The sequence below is a fragment of the Trematomus bernacchii genome, unplaced genomic scaffold (genome assembly GCF_902827165.1).
Source record: "Trematomus bernacchii unplaced genomic scaffold, fTreBer1.1, whole genome shotgun sequence".
NCBI classification, from domain to species: Eukaryota; Metazoa; Chordata; class Actinopteri; order Perciformes; family Nototheniidae; genus Trematomus; species Trematomus bernacchii.
In genome coordinates this window covers 4232898-4250474 of record NW_022987839.1, presented here as the reverse complement: position 1 = coordinate 4250474, position 17577 = coordinate 4232898, and the positions used below count along the sequence as shown (strand labels likewise).

Sequence of the window (17577 nt, the reverse complement as noted above, 5' to 3'; positions counted from 1 at the left end):
ATTGGGAACAGGCTGGACCACCAGAAGAGTTCTTATTAAAGTGAGGACTGGATAATTAACCAGCATCAAGGGAACATAAAGGGAGAGAAGGAGTCTATGGGGAAATAAGGCCTGAGATATATGTATTAGGGGCCTAATCCAATTAAGGCCCTATGGGTAAGAAGGAGGGTTTTTTAATCAGCTCTCATGTCATATAAGGCCCTTGAAACCTCCCCCATTCGTCTACTTCTATAGTTCGAATAACAATACCGAAAATACAGCCGTTGGTTTAGCTTGACTTTAAACTAATTCAAATCAATTCTTATATTCACCAAAATTGCAGGTACTATCATAAAACATAATGGTGATAAGTGAAGTGGGACACCCAGAAAAGCTATCTGAAGCTTGAGAATAGGGACCAGGCAATAAAAAGAACGGAGTGTCTATTTGTGAAAATAGCATTGTTAGCTACAGACACCCAGGTGTAAATAGCATTGTTAGCTACAGACACCCGGGTGTAAATAGCATTGTTAGCTACAGACACCCGGGTTTAAATAGCATTGTTAGCTACAGACACCCGGGTGTAAATAGCATTGTTAGCTACAGACACCCGGGTTTAAATAGCATTGTTAGCTACGTACACCCGGGTTTAAATAGCATTGTTAGCTCCAGACACCCGGGTGTAAATAGCATCTGCCTAAAAGAAAGTATTAACAATGGATCTTACTAGAATTGGGAAGAGTTTAAACATTAAACAGAAACATTTTCAAGCAAAAAATTACCTAACGCACTAAGCAAATACCCTTAAGCCTAAATTAATCTAATCGTAAATGGTCCCAAAACATTTATTTCATTAGTCCAATCATTGGTTTAAAATAAGTAAGACCCAACAAACACAGAAACCTTATAAGGGAAAAAAAAGCTTCATATTAAATGTATTTCAGAGGAACTCTAACTCCTCATGCTCCAGATGTTAGACTAGGCAGTTGTGGAGAGAGAGAAACTCCCTCTGGAGGAATCTTTGGGATTTTAGCCTTTGAAGACCATTAACATGCACAAAAACCCAAACAGGAAAGAAAAAACCCTAAATAGCTTATTGAGGCCCCTTTAAGTAAAAGGTTACTTAAAGGTGGGGTAGGTAAGTTTGAGAAACCGGCTCGAGATACACTTTTTGTTATATTCCATGGAATGCTCTTAACATCCCGATAGCAATGAATATCTTAAGTGCTTTGACAAAAAATCCATTAAAAAATGTCATCTGTGGAAGCCGTAGTACTTTAAAAAGTACGACCAATCATGTTAGCCGGCCCGGCTAAAATAACTGGATGGCCTACCTGCCTGTCAGCCTTCCATCTGTGCACAAACTTATCTCGTGCCCTCATTGGTCATGTTCGCGTTCGTGTGTGTTGGAGGAGGGGCTCTGTAAGGAAGTGGCAGATCTCGAGCCGGTTTCTCCAAAATCACCTACCCCACCTTTAAGTGAAAGTACATAAGTATTAATCTGCAAAATGTACTAGTATCAAAAGTACTCAGTATACAGAATGGGTCTTGTAAAAGTGTCTATATATATTCTATAGACTATTATAAGAGTGTTTTTAATGTTGTAATGTGTAGTTTAGTTGTGTTAAGGTCTCAAATCACATATGTAATTTACAATATTTCCCTCTGAGATGTAGTGGACTAGAAGCACCAAGTGGCAGAAATAGAAACACCGAAGTAAAGTACAAGTAACTTAAGATTATACTTAAGTACTTGCATTAGATGTACTTTGTTACAATCCGTCACAGTAAGTCACTTAAAACCTAATGCAGGAAAAAATCAATCAGACGATTCACTTTACTCGACCGCGATGCCTTTCCCCAGGTATCTGCTTTCTTCTTGTTCTTTAAGTCATTATTTGCGGAGAGCCGACTCTCCATGATGGCGCCAGAGAAGAAAGCTGTAAAGCCTTTCTTGAGACGGAGAGATAGACGGATAGACGTCTGGAGAGACAGGCGGGTAGGGAGGCAGGGAGACAGGCGGGTAGGGAGGCAGGTAGACAGGCGGTAGGGAGGCAGGGAGACAGGCGGGTAGGGAGGCAGGGAGACAGGCGGGTAGGGAGGCAGGGAGACAGGCGGGTAGGGAGGCAGGGAGACAGGCGGGTAGGGAGGCAGGGAGACAGGCGGTAGGGAGGCAGGGAGACAGGCGGTAGGGAGGCAGGGAGACAGGTGGGTAGGGAGGCAGGGAGACAGGCGGGTAGGGAGGCAGGGAGACAGGCGGGTAGGGAGACAGGGAGACAGGTGGGTGGGAGGCAGGGAGACAGGCGGGTAGGGAGGCAGGGAGACAGGCGGGTAGGGAGACAGGGAGACAGGTGGGTGGGAGGCAGGGAGACAGGCGGGTAGGGAGACAGGGAGACAGGTGGGTGGGAGGCAGGGAGACAGGCGGGTAGGGAGACAGAGAGACAGGCGGGTGGGAGGCAGGGAGACAGACAGCAATCACACTGCACAAACACGCAGAGGTCAACGCTATCACGGAAACGAGCGGGTTATTTCGTAGCATTTCATCATCATCATCTATCTCGGTCGCTTGCGCTCTCTCTCCCCCTTTCATGGCTGGGTTTCTCATTGATGACAAAGCCATTTATGTCTCTCTTATGTTCCCCCCCCCTCTCCCTCCTCTCCCCCCTCTCCCTCCTCCCCTACCCATCCCCTCACTGCCTCTCCTTTATTCTCCTTGCTATTTATGCTTCCTCTATTTATTTGTATTTTTTTGCACTTTCTTTTGTCTTTCATTCTCAATTTGCGTCTCCTTCTCTTTTTCTCCCTTCTTCGCCTCGCTCACATCTCGGCTATTTTTTCCTCCTGTCTCACCTCCTCTTCCTCCCCCCCCCCCGCTCTTTCTTACATCATTTTCTCTCTAAACACCTCCCCCCTCCTTCTCCTTTCCATTTTACCTTTCCTGTGATTTAAATTCACATCATCTTTCCATCTTTCCATCTCTCCATCTTTCCATCTCTCCTCTCTCACTCTGCCCCCCTCCTAACTTTGCTCGCCCTCTTCTACATGCTGTCTCACTCTCTTATCACCTCCCTTATTGTTCTCGATACGTCACCACTACTTTATTCTTTTAATAATAATAATAATAATAATAATAATAATACATTTAATTTATATAGCGCTTCTCATCTGCCAAGACAAATCTCGAAGCGCTTCACAACAAAGGACACTGATGCAATTTGAGAGATTAAACAAATAATAATAATAATACAAATTAAATAAAAATTAAATATTAAATATTAAATATTAAATAATTTTTTTTTTTTTTAAAGTCGGACATAGTGATACAAATGGCAGTATTACTCCAGGTGTTCCATGCTCAAAGTTTATTGGAAGGCCTTCCGAAAGAAGAGGGTCTTGAGGCCGGTTTTGAAGACCTCGGCATACTCTCCCAACGTGTGCTTTCACAATCCCCTGTTTTCCTTTCCTTAACTTTGTTCTGAAGCATATTTCCTCTCTTCTTTTCTCTTTTCTCATCTTTTCCTCAACTCTCCTTGTTCTCCACTGCCACACCTTTCCTTCCTTTCATCACTTTCCCGACAGTCTTCCATCTTTACTCCGTCAGTTCTATAATCTTCCTCCGTACATCATCTGATTTCTTTCTATCTATCCTCCATGGCCTTTTCCCTCTCCCATCTCTCCATCTCCTCCCTTTCTTAATCCTTACATCCTTTCATGTTTCCTTCTTCTCTCCTCTTGCTCCTCCCCCTTCTTTCTCTCCTGATTTATTCCTTATCCCACATGCGCTGCTCTCCTCCCCCTTCCCTCACACCCTAATTCTCCACCACTTTTCCTTCTTTCCTATCTATACTGTAACTTACACATATGCTTACTATATGCTATATCTTACGCCTCGTTTCCTCCTTTTCCTTCCAGTACATGTTTAAAATAAGAAAATCTATTGCAATATTTAAAAAAGCATATAAAATTGATTTAGCAGTATTAAAGTTATAACACTTTAAGGTAAAAAAAACCATTCACAATTAAAGCAAATAAATAGATTAAATCATGAAAAGACACTCCGGCAAATAATTCATTAAGCAGATCAATTATACATGTATATTTCTGATCATTAATATCCTCTTCCTCTCCTTCCCTCAGCGCTCAGAGATAACCGCATCCAGCTGCATTTCTCCTCTTCCACCGAGCTCTCCATCGACATCGGAGAGGTACAGCTGTCGGACGAGGGCGAGTACACCTGCTCCCTCTTCACCATGCCCGTCCGCACCGCCCGAGCTACAGTCACCGTGCTAGGTGGGTCACACACACACACACACACACACACACACACACACACACACACACACACACACACACACACACACACACACACACACACACACACACACACACACACACACACACGCATATTCTAACACACTGTGCATATTGGGGGGCAATCTGTCATCTCGATGTTGCCAAAAACAGGATGCAACTTTCCCAGACCTTGAAATAAACCTGTGACTGTTTGTACCCGACTGTCAGGCAGATTAGCATATTCACTTTTTTAAGGGCAGGTGAAAAACAACAACAATAAAATAATTGCTCATTGTAATATAATAAAGAGTAAAACCCTATTAGTCTATAGGAACCTTTTTACCTTGTGTCTTTTCTTGAAGGAGGATTCCTCTGTCTGAGGCACATACTAAGGTTTATTCAGATTTGATTCTTAAGCGTGTGGTATAGTGGGTTGAGCGTTGGTGTTCGGATCAGGGGGTCACAGGTTCAAACCCCACTGCAGTCAGCATGTCGTTGTGTCCCTGAGACACTTCACCCCAAATTGCTCCTGTGGGGATTGCCCACAATACTGAGTATGTTAGTTGCTTTGGATAAAAGCGTCTAACAAGTGACATGTAATGTTAAGCTTTTCTAAAAAGAAAAATGGTTCTCTGTTCTCACTCAGGTCTAATAACGCAAAAATCCTTATCTTTCTTGTGTTCACACTCTCCTTTAAAACTGATTGACAGGTGATAAATCAGCTTGACTGCCATCTGTCTTCATTACTCAACCAAACCTGTGGGATTGTGACAAATATGAACTCCCAAAGTTCTCGCAATTTCTTTTCATGTTCTCCTCATTTTCTTACAATGATCTCACAACAATGTCTTCTTTCGGACTACACAAGCAGGAAATGTAGTCCCCTTCAAATGACAAACAGAGTTTAACTTATAGAGTTGCGGAAAAAGTGGCTCAAATTCACCTTGATGCACCGCTGTGGCGCTGTGCTAGCCTGACCTCCCCTGCAGAGTTTACCCCGGCGCAGAGCAGAATGAAGTTTGACCCTGTGGATGTCCACATGCGAGCAGAGGCTGCCTGTTGGCATGAAGCAAAGAACTGCGGCAGTAAAGTGTTTCACTTCCATAAAGTTAGAGGACTTATGAAAGACGGATTATAAAGAAATGTCTGCAATCAGTTCAGAGAAGGCAGAGATTTCGTGACTTCACTTTTCTGTACGGGTAAAAGCTGCAAAAACACTGGATCATTCCTATAATGGCATTCTTTTTAGATTCTGCCCTTTTCATGTCAAATAATTTGATCTTAATGTATACAATAGAGTTTCCCTTTTAAAGGTCACCTATTATGAAAAATCCACTTGTTCATGTCTCTTCCACATCAACATGTGCCCCCCCCCCCCTCTGTGGAAAGAGGTTCTGAAAGTTTCAGGAACAAAGATTCTCTCTCTTTTTGTCCTGATCCATTTATATAAAAACCTGTCTGAAAATGAGCTGATCAGATTTTGGCCACTTTATGATGTCATAACGATTTTTTGGCTTGTGTAACCATTAGCCAATCAGCAACCAAGGTAACCCCCCCCCCACCTTATCACCTGAATCTCCTCCTAGAGCACCATTGTGTTCTTTTTAACCAAATATCTCTCAGAGGGGCGTGGGGAGGGGCTCCTTATTTTCATCGAAAGTAACAGACAGAGAATCAGCACTTTTGAAACAGGGCTGAAACAGAGGGGATTATGGGATGCTGCAATGATCTGTTTGGTGTTTGGAGCCAAACACTTCAGAGACATGTTTTGTATATATCTGAGACCTGTAATATATTGATGAAAAACAGTATGATAGGGGACCTTTAAGTACAAACTGCCATTCTGCAGTGTCACAGATCAATTGAAAGATAGGATTGTAAATACTCCATTTCTTTTGGGACGTTCATGTTACAGCCCTCCCTGTGATGCCTTCATCCAGTCTGATCCAGAGCCGTGCTTTCAGCGTTAACCTTTGTGTAAGGTTACGACCTCAAATAACTCTTGTGTGCAGATAAAACGGCTCCACTAATCTTCTTTGAGATGGATGTTATTACCTATACGTAACGCTACCCTGCGGCCTGCAATAAATTGTGTTCATGCTGTCAGCTGTGGGCCGAGTGGGTCTGTTTATTGATTGGTTATTGGGCGAATCAGCTTTGGACATCCACGAATAGTCTTTCAAGTATTGATTTGTATTAGTCGAGTTGTTATTTCTCCTCATTCTGGACACATTTCATGGTTTTACTTGTAGCTGAGAACAAAGCACTGTGCTTGGCAGAACTGTAATGCAGCAACAAACACAGAGAGGCTCACTGTATACATGGGAAGAGACAGCTGGGCTGATATTCCTGGGAGGTTGTGTCGGGCAAATTTATGGCCAATATTTCATAGCATCCAATGCCAATTTCAAACTGCTGCGCGGTGAAATTGAATCACATTTGTGCTGATCATGAACAATCCAGGTTTATTCAACAAATGAGCTCTCACCGCTTAATTTTGTATCATTTACAGAAATAATGCATTTTGTATGTTCTATGATATTGATAGTTTCTAAGGAGGATCAATTATTGCTATTTCCTCTCTGCTTTTCTAATTCAATGCACCATCATTTGCCAACTTATTCTCAGATAAAAACGCAGCTGCAGAGGGTTTCTGCCTCATTCTCTCGGAGAAGCACTAAGTGGAAACAAGAGCTGCTAACATTGAGATATTCAGGGCGGGGCTTTCTGATAACAACGACTGTTCTGTTGCCGAAAGCCCACATGGTTGCTCCTCATATTTGGGGTTTTGTCAGTCCAGAGCATCTATGAATACATCAATTTGATGATATTGACTCAAATAGGTTGGCAGTGCTGTAAAGTATATTAAAAATAATTTACTATGGTTGCTCTGGACAACAGCACGAATTGCCTGCAATGTTAATGTGATGTGTGTGTAACAGGGGGAGGGGAATGTGTGTGTCGAAGCAAGGGCAAATACAGGGCCTATTTATCTCTTTAAATTCAAATTAACATGAGAATCAGTCCTCCTCCATATTTCTTCCAATTGGGCGGTAATTGTGAGCATTTTTTATTCACTGTAATTGACGGCTGTGACACTGTATTTTCCGTTCGATAAATATTTCATGACCCCAGAGAGGGAGCCAAGCCATTAACAATTGATGGTAAAATGTCTAAAAAACACATGGACCCTATGGGAAAATCAGTCAAAGACAAGGAGTTTATGCACATCAGCGTTCATGAGTGTGTGTTTTATTCTTGTAATGACATATGCTGTGTTTTGACAGACACAAACACACTTGAGCGCATAACTGCTAAGTCCAGTCAGTTTGAAAGGCCTGTGTGTGTGTGAGAGTAAAGTGTGTGTCATGCCTGTGTGCTCTCTCCTGAGCTAAGCAGAGAATAATTTATAACGGCTTTATTCTCTTTTATTCTCCTCGTAGAGGGAAGGGTCTCGACAGGGCTTCTCCAGCCAATTCTGTATGAGCAGTATTATTCCCTCATTAATATTCAATGCTACTTTACTGCCAGAGAGCTTCCGCACACAGTGCACTACATCAAAAACTGCTACATTAAAAATTGACCACATTTTTATTTTTTTGATCTATACCTTGGTCCGTGCACGGTGCTTTATATTGAAACATCTGTCTGTTTGCTGGGAAATAATACTGACACCATGCAATATGACTCTATGACTCTATCTATCTATCCATCTATCTGTCTATCCATCTATCTATCTATCTATCTATCTATCTATCTATCTATCCATCTATCCATCCATCTATCTATCTATCTATCTATCTATCTATCTATCTATCTATCTATCTATCTATCCATCTATCCATCCATCTATCTATCTATCTATAACTATCTATCTATCTATCTTAGTCCGGCAGTGGCTCAGTCAGTAGGGGCTTGGACTGGGAGCCGTAGGGTCGCTGGTTCAAGTCCCCGACCAGACCTAAATATGGAGTGTGGACTTCTACTTGGAGAGGTCCCAGTTCACCTCCTGCCCTGCCGTGGTGCCCTTGAGCAAGGCACCGGACACCCCCCTTCCCCCCCACTCCCATTGCTCCCCGGGCGCTGTACAATAGCTGCCCACTGCTCCTAGTACTAGACTCCTTGTACTAGGATGGGTTAAAAGCAGAGGCCAAATTTCACTGTGTGTGCTGTGTGCTCTGCATGTGTGACCATTAAAGAGGGTTTCATCCCTCCCTATTCGATTCTATCTATCTATCTATATATAACTATCTATCTATCCATATATCCATCCATCTATCTATCTATTTATCCATCCTTCATTCCATCTTTCCTTCCCCTTCCTAACTTCCTTCTTTCCTTCCTTTCTTTAATCCTTCCTTCCTTCTTTCCTTCCTTCTATTCATCCATACATCCATCCTTTCATCCCTCCTTCCTTCCACCATCAATCCTTCCTTCCATCCTTCCTCCCTCCCTCCCTATCTTCCTCCTTCATATCTTATCTATCCATCTATCTATCTATCTATCTATCTATATACTGTATCTATATATCCATGTATCCATCCATCTGCTCCCTAATAACTTGTAATATTATGGAAATGTCTTGAATTTTCTGGCCTGAAAAAAATGTCACACATTTTCATAATTGGTACAAAATCTTGTCAATTGAAATGACAATATATCATTTCCCCCTCCTGGGATCTCCAGCTCTACTTTTCCGTCTATCTCTCCTCTTCTTCTCTTTCTCTCTCTGTCCACCCCCTCTCTTTCTCTCCTCCCTAAATGGCGCTATAAACAGCAAACCAAGTGTTTTTTTTTAAACAGAATGACAGTTAACTCCGCCAACACTTGGAGAAAAGTGCTGCTCACTACGGCTCCAGATGGTATATGGCAAGCAAAGTTTATTTCTCTCCTCTCTCGCCTTCGACCATGATGGTGAGGAGTGGATTCTGAAATATTTGGCGGGGTGCAGTCGTAGATTCCTTCCCCTGCTAAACAACAACTTGTGCTCCATGTTAAAATAGTAATTAAGCAAAAATGTGTCTCCTTTTAACCGGCTGCGGAGGAATCTGGAGGACAACCGTGGGAGATGAAGATGTATCATGACATTTTGGTTTGGCTCGAGGCTTCAAAACTGTTTTGTTTTTTTGAATCTGACCTTTGGCTCACTTCATCCCTCTTTCCTTCCCAGTTTCTTTTTTGAAACTATCACACAAGGCACCACTGCCTCCCCCTCGAAAACCATTAAGTCTGACTGAGTCATTAAAACTCCCATCTTGGCTTTTAAGTAATGAATTCTGGGTGTCGACTCGTATTTAATAATCCCTGTAAAATCTAATTTACTTGACATTTTGAACTGATCTGAAGTACTTAGAATGAACCGTCACACAATGCTATTTACCAGACTCACTTTCATTGTAGAAATGCCAAGGCTGTCAAAGTAAATGTGGAACTCATGCTGCTGGTTTTAAAGGGGTAGCAGAATGTCCCACATGAATTCAATGTTCATCTCAGTAGGATAACGTTGGGATATGGTACTTGATTTATGTCAGAAGTACTGCTGTAATGTGAAAGTTAATGAATGATCGTATAACTTAATTTTCGCCTCTTTATTCAGCTTCTGTAGGGGTTTCAAGTCTTACTAAAAATGCGGTCGTCTTGAGACTCATACACTGCACTTAAAATCTGTATTTTGTACCGTGCATTCATTAAGAAGATGTCGACAGAGTAAGAGTGTGGAATTCCCCTGTGAATATGTATTACTACAAGCATTTTGCAGTGATCACAATTTCAAAACCCCAACCACTTCACAGTGTTAATCCTCGGTCTTGTTAAGCAATAAAAAGGCCCATATTTTTCCATCCAACTGGTGTTGCACCTATCCAATCCACCACATTGTTATTTGGTCTGATACTGACCTTATTACAGGAAATAACCAATAACACATAAATATAGTGTCTTTGTTCATTATAGTCAGCCATTACCACCAACAGAGTTTTAGTGGCAAAGGTCCTCATTTGTATTAAAACGTGATGGTATTGGCCTTTTTCTCTTTATTGTCCAAGTCCATTAAACTCAATGTCAACAACTGATATAGAGCTTTTAATGTGGTTCTTTTGCCTTCATGGTGACTTGTTTTTTAAATTGCTGTCAAAATCTGTTCAAAATGACCATTGACAAATAATTCACGACTGGTTTCTAAACGGCCTTCACTCAGTTTAAGTGTGTCCTATTGTCCTGTGGAATGATATCATCTTTCATTGAGTTTGAGTTTGTTGGTCGCAAGAAAAACGAAACTTTTAAATAAAAGAGTGCTGACCTATGAATAAAACTTATTAGGGAATAAAGGAAAAAAAACTCAAATCAAAGTAAAAGAAGGCGTGTCCTTCTTGTCCAATGTTGTGAGACACTACTGCATTGATTTGTAGTCACTTTGTCACATGGAAGCTGTTGTGAAAAAAACATGAACTGTAAACAAAGTAGTGCTTAATTTACAATGCGCTGCAGTTTCAAACATTATGCAAATAAAAAAACACAAATGTGACAAAACACATGCAAATAAAAAAACACAAATGTGACAAAACACATGCAAATAAAGAAACATCTTTACCAACATGACCCTCATACGCAGCGATTAGAAAACATTCACCAACTTGAAGAAACATGTGCAGCATTAACTAAAAGCACTGCAAAAACAAAATGCTGCAAATGCAAAAGCGCAGCAAGAAGCTCAGACGGAAACGGGGACACTAAAAAAGTGACGCACACAGCTGGGACCAGAGCGCTGTTCAAGGACTATAAAGCTGGCCAACCTAACAGTTCATGTGGTACTGTAACATCATTAAGATACATCCGCCTTTTCTTCTCAGACAAAACAGCCTTTCTTTGCACAGTCTTAAGTGGCTGCTTGCCATCAAACATAAAACACATTATAATACATTGATAAACACTGATGGTGGAGACAGTAGGTCTGATTATTCTGCAAAGACATCGGGAACAGGAGCTTTACAGTCATTTCAGCTGCTGTGCAATGACTGAACACTTTTTGGGGCACATCAGTACAAGCCTGCATCATTATATTCCTCAGAGCTTCAGAGTTTCAGAATTGACCTAATAAATCCAAGCTGAGATATTGAAGATGCTGTATCAAATGTTGCTGTTGATATTCATTTCCCCCCTAAAATCCACACATAGTTGCAAAAAAACATGCAGTATTTGTTAGCTCAGCCCTTGGCCTTTCTTTTTTTCTCCAGCTCCAAGGTGAGCCCTGCAGCATGAAAGTGTCCTCTCCTTCTCTTTACACTAACTCTAACTCTTTCTGGCTCTTTCTCTCTTTAGGTGTGCCCGGCAAACCTCAGATCTCGGGCTTTGAGAATGCAGTGCCGGAGGGGGGCACAGTCACCCTGACCTGCACCAGTACAGGCAGCAAACCCGCCGCCCGTTTGCGCTGGTACCGAGGAGACCAGGAGCTGGAAGGTGAGAGACAGAAATAGTGTGTGGACGCTGTGTGTGTGTGAGAAAATGTGTGTTGTTGCACTCTGGTTTGGATCTGTGTGTGTGTGGTTAGGAAGCGCAAGGGTGTGGTCAGGGTTGAGAGATGTAATCCGTTACACTTACATTTGAACAAATCAGTAACCTAATATAAGTATCAGGATATGAAAGTAATGTATCCTGATTACTTTCTGCTACTTTTTGGTTATCTCAATATCAAATGAATCCAAATATATAAGAGAGAAAATAAATAACAATAATATGTTTTCTGTTTAAGGGTATTATGTAAAGCAAAAAAAACACATGATCTTAGACAAGAAGAAAGGTATATGAAGATATTTTGTATGAAAATGGGTCATCCTAAATTATAGTCAAGGCACATATAGTATCATTCACAAATGCTGTATTCGTTTGAAACATTTATTAAAAGCAAACACTTCTTTTGTTCAATAAATCAGGTGTCCTCCTACTGCATTTGAAAATAAATAGTAAAAAAATACAATACATTTATATGTATTTTTAAAAGTATCGTACGGTTGTAATCCTCCTAGTAATCCCCAGTTTGGAAAAATGTACCAGTAATCTGATTACAAATATTTGTATGTTACTGTTATCGAATACCTTCCCTTTGTATCCTGATTACATGATCCCGTTACATGTAATCCGTTACTCCCGCAGCCTGGTGTGGTTCTGTGACTGTGTGTGGGACAGAGGGTGTGGGACAGAGGGTGTGGGACAGAGTGTGTGAGGGAGGATCTGTAGGAATGTGAAGATGTGGTTTGTGTACAAGTGTGTGTGTGTGTTTCCCTCTGTGCTTACAGAAAGTGTGTGTGTGATCCTGCAGTAATCAGCATGTACGCGGATTTTGCAAGTGTGTATGTTTACACAAGCTGGAATTTGTGCGCATATGTCTGAACATTTGTGTGTGCTTTTAGAGGAAAGTAGCTTTTGTGTGTGTGTGTGTGTGTGTGTGTGATCATGCTGTTGTGTCCTTGCCACGTTGCCTGCTGTCTCTCTGTGTGTCCTAAACCTGTGCCCGCATATGTGTGTGTGTGTGCAAGTGTGAGAGAGCATGCTGCTTGTGCGTGTGTGAGTGCAGAAAGATGCTGTGAGTGTGTTAGTGCCCTTCTCTCCCAACATCCCTGATCCTGTGAATATGCATGCATGTGTTTGGTGTTATTGTGTTGTGTGTGTGTGTGTGTGTGTTATCCGTTGAGCTGCAACATATCGTCTTCTGGTTGTGACACCACGGAGAGCGAGAGATAGCGTGGGTCGGATCTAGCCGGGGATAACGACAGAATCCGGCAATGAAAGGCAGGGCGGAGGAGAGGATGAAGGGATGAGGCGAGCAAAGAAACAGAGATAGAGAGAGCTTTGCATGAGGTCAGACCCACTGGTTTTGTGTTACAGATAAACGGGAGAATAGAGCAGGGAAGAGAAAGGCAGAGGGAGCGCTGCGAGGATGTCATGAGAAGACAAATTAGCCGGCTTCTTTCTTACAGATAAACTGAAAATCAAGGAGCCGATTGGCAGCCTCTGAGTCATTGGCAGCGGCGGCGACTTACGGCCTTGTTTCCCGTAAATCCCCCCCCCTGCCTGTTGTTGCTTCATCACTCCAGATTCTTCTGTTTTGATTTACCGAGCAGAACAAACATGTTGCAAGTGTTGTTTCTGATGCCCTTTTGCTCCTCCTACCATCTGCCGGTATAATGAACTCTATAAGCCGTAAGATTTGTTAGCATTGGAAGAACAGCGCCCCCTGGTCCACCGTTAAACCCTCCGGCAGATGTCCCGCTTCATCTTTGTAAACTGCAGTGCTCAGACTGGTTAGAGCTTATTTGCAATGGCTTTCTCTAGAGTAATTATACTATTATAATGTGATGATATAATATGATAATGATTTATTGATGTGAAAATGGTACACTCTACAAGGCTTTGTAATGCAAAAAGGCCCTTCTTGTGTTCTGATGCCTTGGCAGTGTTAGTGTTTGCTGTAATTATGGATTGAAATGAATCATAAGAATGGACTAAGGCTACAAAGAAAAGGAGGGATGGGATAACTGCCCGTCGGAGGACAGATTATCTTTTTTCTTTGTGACAGCTGAACTAAAAACGGGAGGCAGAGGGAAAGAGGAGTCTGGAGATTGTTGCTTTTTTTAGATTGGAAATAAAATGTGTATTTCCATTTTACCTGTAATGGAAGCGATGCAGATCGTTTTATTCACCCAGGTTTTGAGGTACTCGTCTCTTGAGATTTCTTCAGACGATTCAATATAATGGGGTTGAAATGCTATTTTGTTTGTGTTGCCCAAATTATTGAAAAGTTGTATTAAAAAAAACACAGCAGTAACATGTTTTTTCTTAGAAAACAACGTTTTGATTACTCTTGAAGAACTCAGTGTGAGCAGTTTTCGTAAGAATTACCGCAGAATTATGTTTATGTTGAACAAGCTGTTGATCTTATGTCTGATAGAGACATCATTCCTGGGGAGAGGACTATTTCTTCAGCAGAGGTAGTTCGTACCCATACCTTAAAGGGGTACTGCCAAGACCCCAGGAAGTCATCATGGTGTATGATCGAATGTTCTTAGTGGCCAAATGGCTGTAATACAACTTCAGTGTCAGTCACGCGATACGGCTGGGCCTAAAAATACTTGGGAAAAGACGTATTTAAATCAGCTTAGAATTGGTTAAGGTAAATCAACTCCACAATACACTTGAATAGCCCTCATTTATAACATAAGGACCTAGAAATACAGTATGCGCTAAAAGCTGAATCCAGAGTTATTTTCAATCCTCCATTCATTTGAATGAGCCGAGACCGGACGTGACAGAACGTATCGGAGGCGGGGCTTAAGGAAAATGCCCCAGATAACAGGTATTTTTTTAATTGAGAGTCAAGATATGTTGGCTTAATACGCCACTGAGTAACTTCAATAGGAATGGACTTGTATCTAATTATCTTTATACATCCATGGGTTGACCAGAACATTAATATTGTGGCTCCATAAAGTTAAGGGACTCACAAGAGACTGACTTGAATTATAATTGGTAAATCTGAAGAATCAAAGGCCCTGACTTTTAGTATGACTCAAACTTTAAAACACTTAATACATACGTCTAAAACTTCTCCCTGCTCGTGTACAAAGCTCAATTTCTCCGAAGCTCCGTACTTAGCTAACGCAATGTTTCTGTCAGAAAGTTTTCAAGGCCAAGTTGAGATACATTGTTTACTTTGAGTCTGGAGAAATGCCCTTAAGAGTCACAGGCGGAGTAGCTCTCTGCGTGACAGTTTGCCTCTTTAACAGTAGTTTATATAAACACCATAAACACGATCTCTCCCGTCGCCATGCAAGAATACTGCATAAATAAATAACTTTAAACATGTTGGCATAAAGTCTAAAAAAGCACAGTCGTTGAATGTGATCCAGGGCTTCTGAATCAACGGTCTTGTGTCTGTGGGACTGGGTTTGCATCCAAAATAACACGGACACTGGGTCTGTTTTTGTCAAATTGGTGAGCCGACCCTCTAGCGAGAAACAGAGAGGCCGACAGAGAGGCCGACAGAGAGGCCGACAGAGAGGCCGACAGAGAGGCCGACAGAGAGCGATTTGAAGGAGATCAACTGGATGTGAATGATTGGTGTGTTCAGGCCTCGCCCAGCCGTCCTGACACCACACAACACCCATCAGTCATTGTTGGAACCACACACACACACACACACACACACACACACACACACACACACACACACACACACACACACACACACACACACACACACACACACACACACACACACACACACACACACACACACACACACACACACCCTCAGTTTAACACACAAACACTGCTAATGGACAGATGATAATCACACACACCCTGTCACACAGCGCTCTTCTCCGGTTTGATAGCAGAAGAGCACTACAGGTCAGCGTGCTATTATTACAGCTTCATGTAGCTGTAGTCTATGCGTGTGTGTATGATTTGTGTGTGTGTGTGTGTGTGTATATGTGCGTTGGAAATATGAGCTCATAGACTGCTGCTCACCACTGCTTCTCTGACAGCTTCACTGACAATAAAAAGAAAAGGGAATGAGGGATGAGAGTGTGTGTGTGTGTGTGTGTGTGTGTGTGTGTGAGTGTGTGTGTGTGTGTGTGGTGTGTGTGTGTGTGAGTGTGTGAGAGAGAGTGTGTGAGAGAGAGAGAGTGTGAGAGAGAGAGAGAGAGAGAGAGAGAGAGAGAGAGAGAGAGAGAGAGAGAGAGAGAGAGAGATGCCTTGTATCAAGTAAGTGACAGTGAAGGACTGCAGAGAAAACAGAGAACAGAGAGGGAGCGAGTGAATGAGCTGGTGTGTGTGTGTGGATGTGTGTGTTAGTATGTGTGTGTGGATGTGTGTGTTAGTATGTGTGTGTGGATGTGTGTGTTAGTATGTGTGTGTGGATGTGTGTGTTAGTATGTGTGTGTGGATGTGTGTGTTAGTATGTGTGTGTGGATGTGTGTGTTAGTATGTGTGTGTGGATGTGTGTGTTAGTATGTGTGTGTGGATGTGTGTGTTAGTATGTGTGTGTCTGCATAAAAATAGACTGAGCGACTGCGAGGATACTGAGAGACTGATAGAAGCTGTAAAGAGAGAGACTGCTGGAGAAAGAGAGAGCAGAAGGGGGAATTAAGAAAACGAGTCTGGCTTTGCGGCTGAGCGGGTGCACAAACGGGGGGGGGAGAGGATGAAGCACATGGGGGGGCAGTTTTAAAGAAGAGGGGGACTGGAGAGAGGGCAGAAAAAAGAGGGAAAGCTGACGAAATGGAGAGAGAAATCCAGAAAGAGGATTTAGATAGAGAAGGGGGAGACGAGGGAGAGCAGAGAGAGCGGGAAAGGGAGTGGTAATTGAGAAGAATGAAAGGCTAAGAGCTTTGAAGACTGTATTAGTTGTACTGTGTGAAAGGCCCATGGATCATTTAGTGACATCGATGTATTGGATTGAGGATAATGGGGATTTATGGTGGCACTTAAGGCCATACAGGCAGAATACCAGCCAAAAATGGTCATAATGCGGGACGTGGGGCGGATGGCGAAGGGGACATGGGCGTGTGTCCGTGTGCAGAGAGGTAATGTAAGAGACGAGACATGAGATATCAGAGCAACAGACGGGATGAGAGAAGCGCTCTGATCCTTTAAAAAGCAGCAAAACAAAACTTTACAAATCCTGCCATATGATGGGTACTTAAGTAGAAGTACAGCATCTCAAAGTATCAAGAGTGCTGCTTTTTGTATGGTGTTTCCTCTCAGATTGCGTCATACACTGTTGATAAATGGGTGGTAGGAGTACTCAGATAAAGAAATATACTCTGTTACAAGAAAAGGTACTGCACTTAGAATCTTACCTAAAGAGGCCCTATTATGCTTTTTGTGTTTTCCCTTTCCTTTAGTGTGTTGTATAGGTTTTAGTGCATGTAAATGGTCTGCAGAGACTACAATCTCTGTGTTCAAGGTTCAAGGTTCAAGGTTCTTTATTGTCAATCTGACATAGCTACAGAGTAATTATGCAGTTGAAAATCTTATGTCACAGGCTTCTCCAACAATGCAACATAATAACATAACATAATAACAATAAGAGCAAGAGCAATACAAAAATAATAATAGTTATAAAAATGAAATAAAGTTATGATGTGGAATAGTGCAGTATGAGTCTATATACAAGTTATTGGAATGATATATATATATATTAGGTATTAGATACATACTACTGAGTAGCAGTTGAATGTTTGAAGTTGTTTCAACAGTTCAATTTTTTAACAGTCTCACTGCCCGCGGGAAGAAACTGTCTCCGAAT

General features: G+C 42.0%; 1 protein-coding gene across 1 annotated transcript in view; it reads left to right on the top strand.

Moving 5' to 3' along the window:
* Nucleotides 1–17577, top strand: part of cadm3 (cell adhesion molecule 3) — a 111419-nt gene that overhangs the window by 61150 nt on the left and 32692 nt on the right. Inside the window, 2 exon segments of the mRNA XM_034153097.1 lie at nucleotides 4116–4268; nucleotides 11589–11726. Coding sequence (XP_034008988.1) covers nucleotides 4116–4268; nucleotides 11589–11726 — 291 coding nt within the window.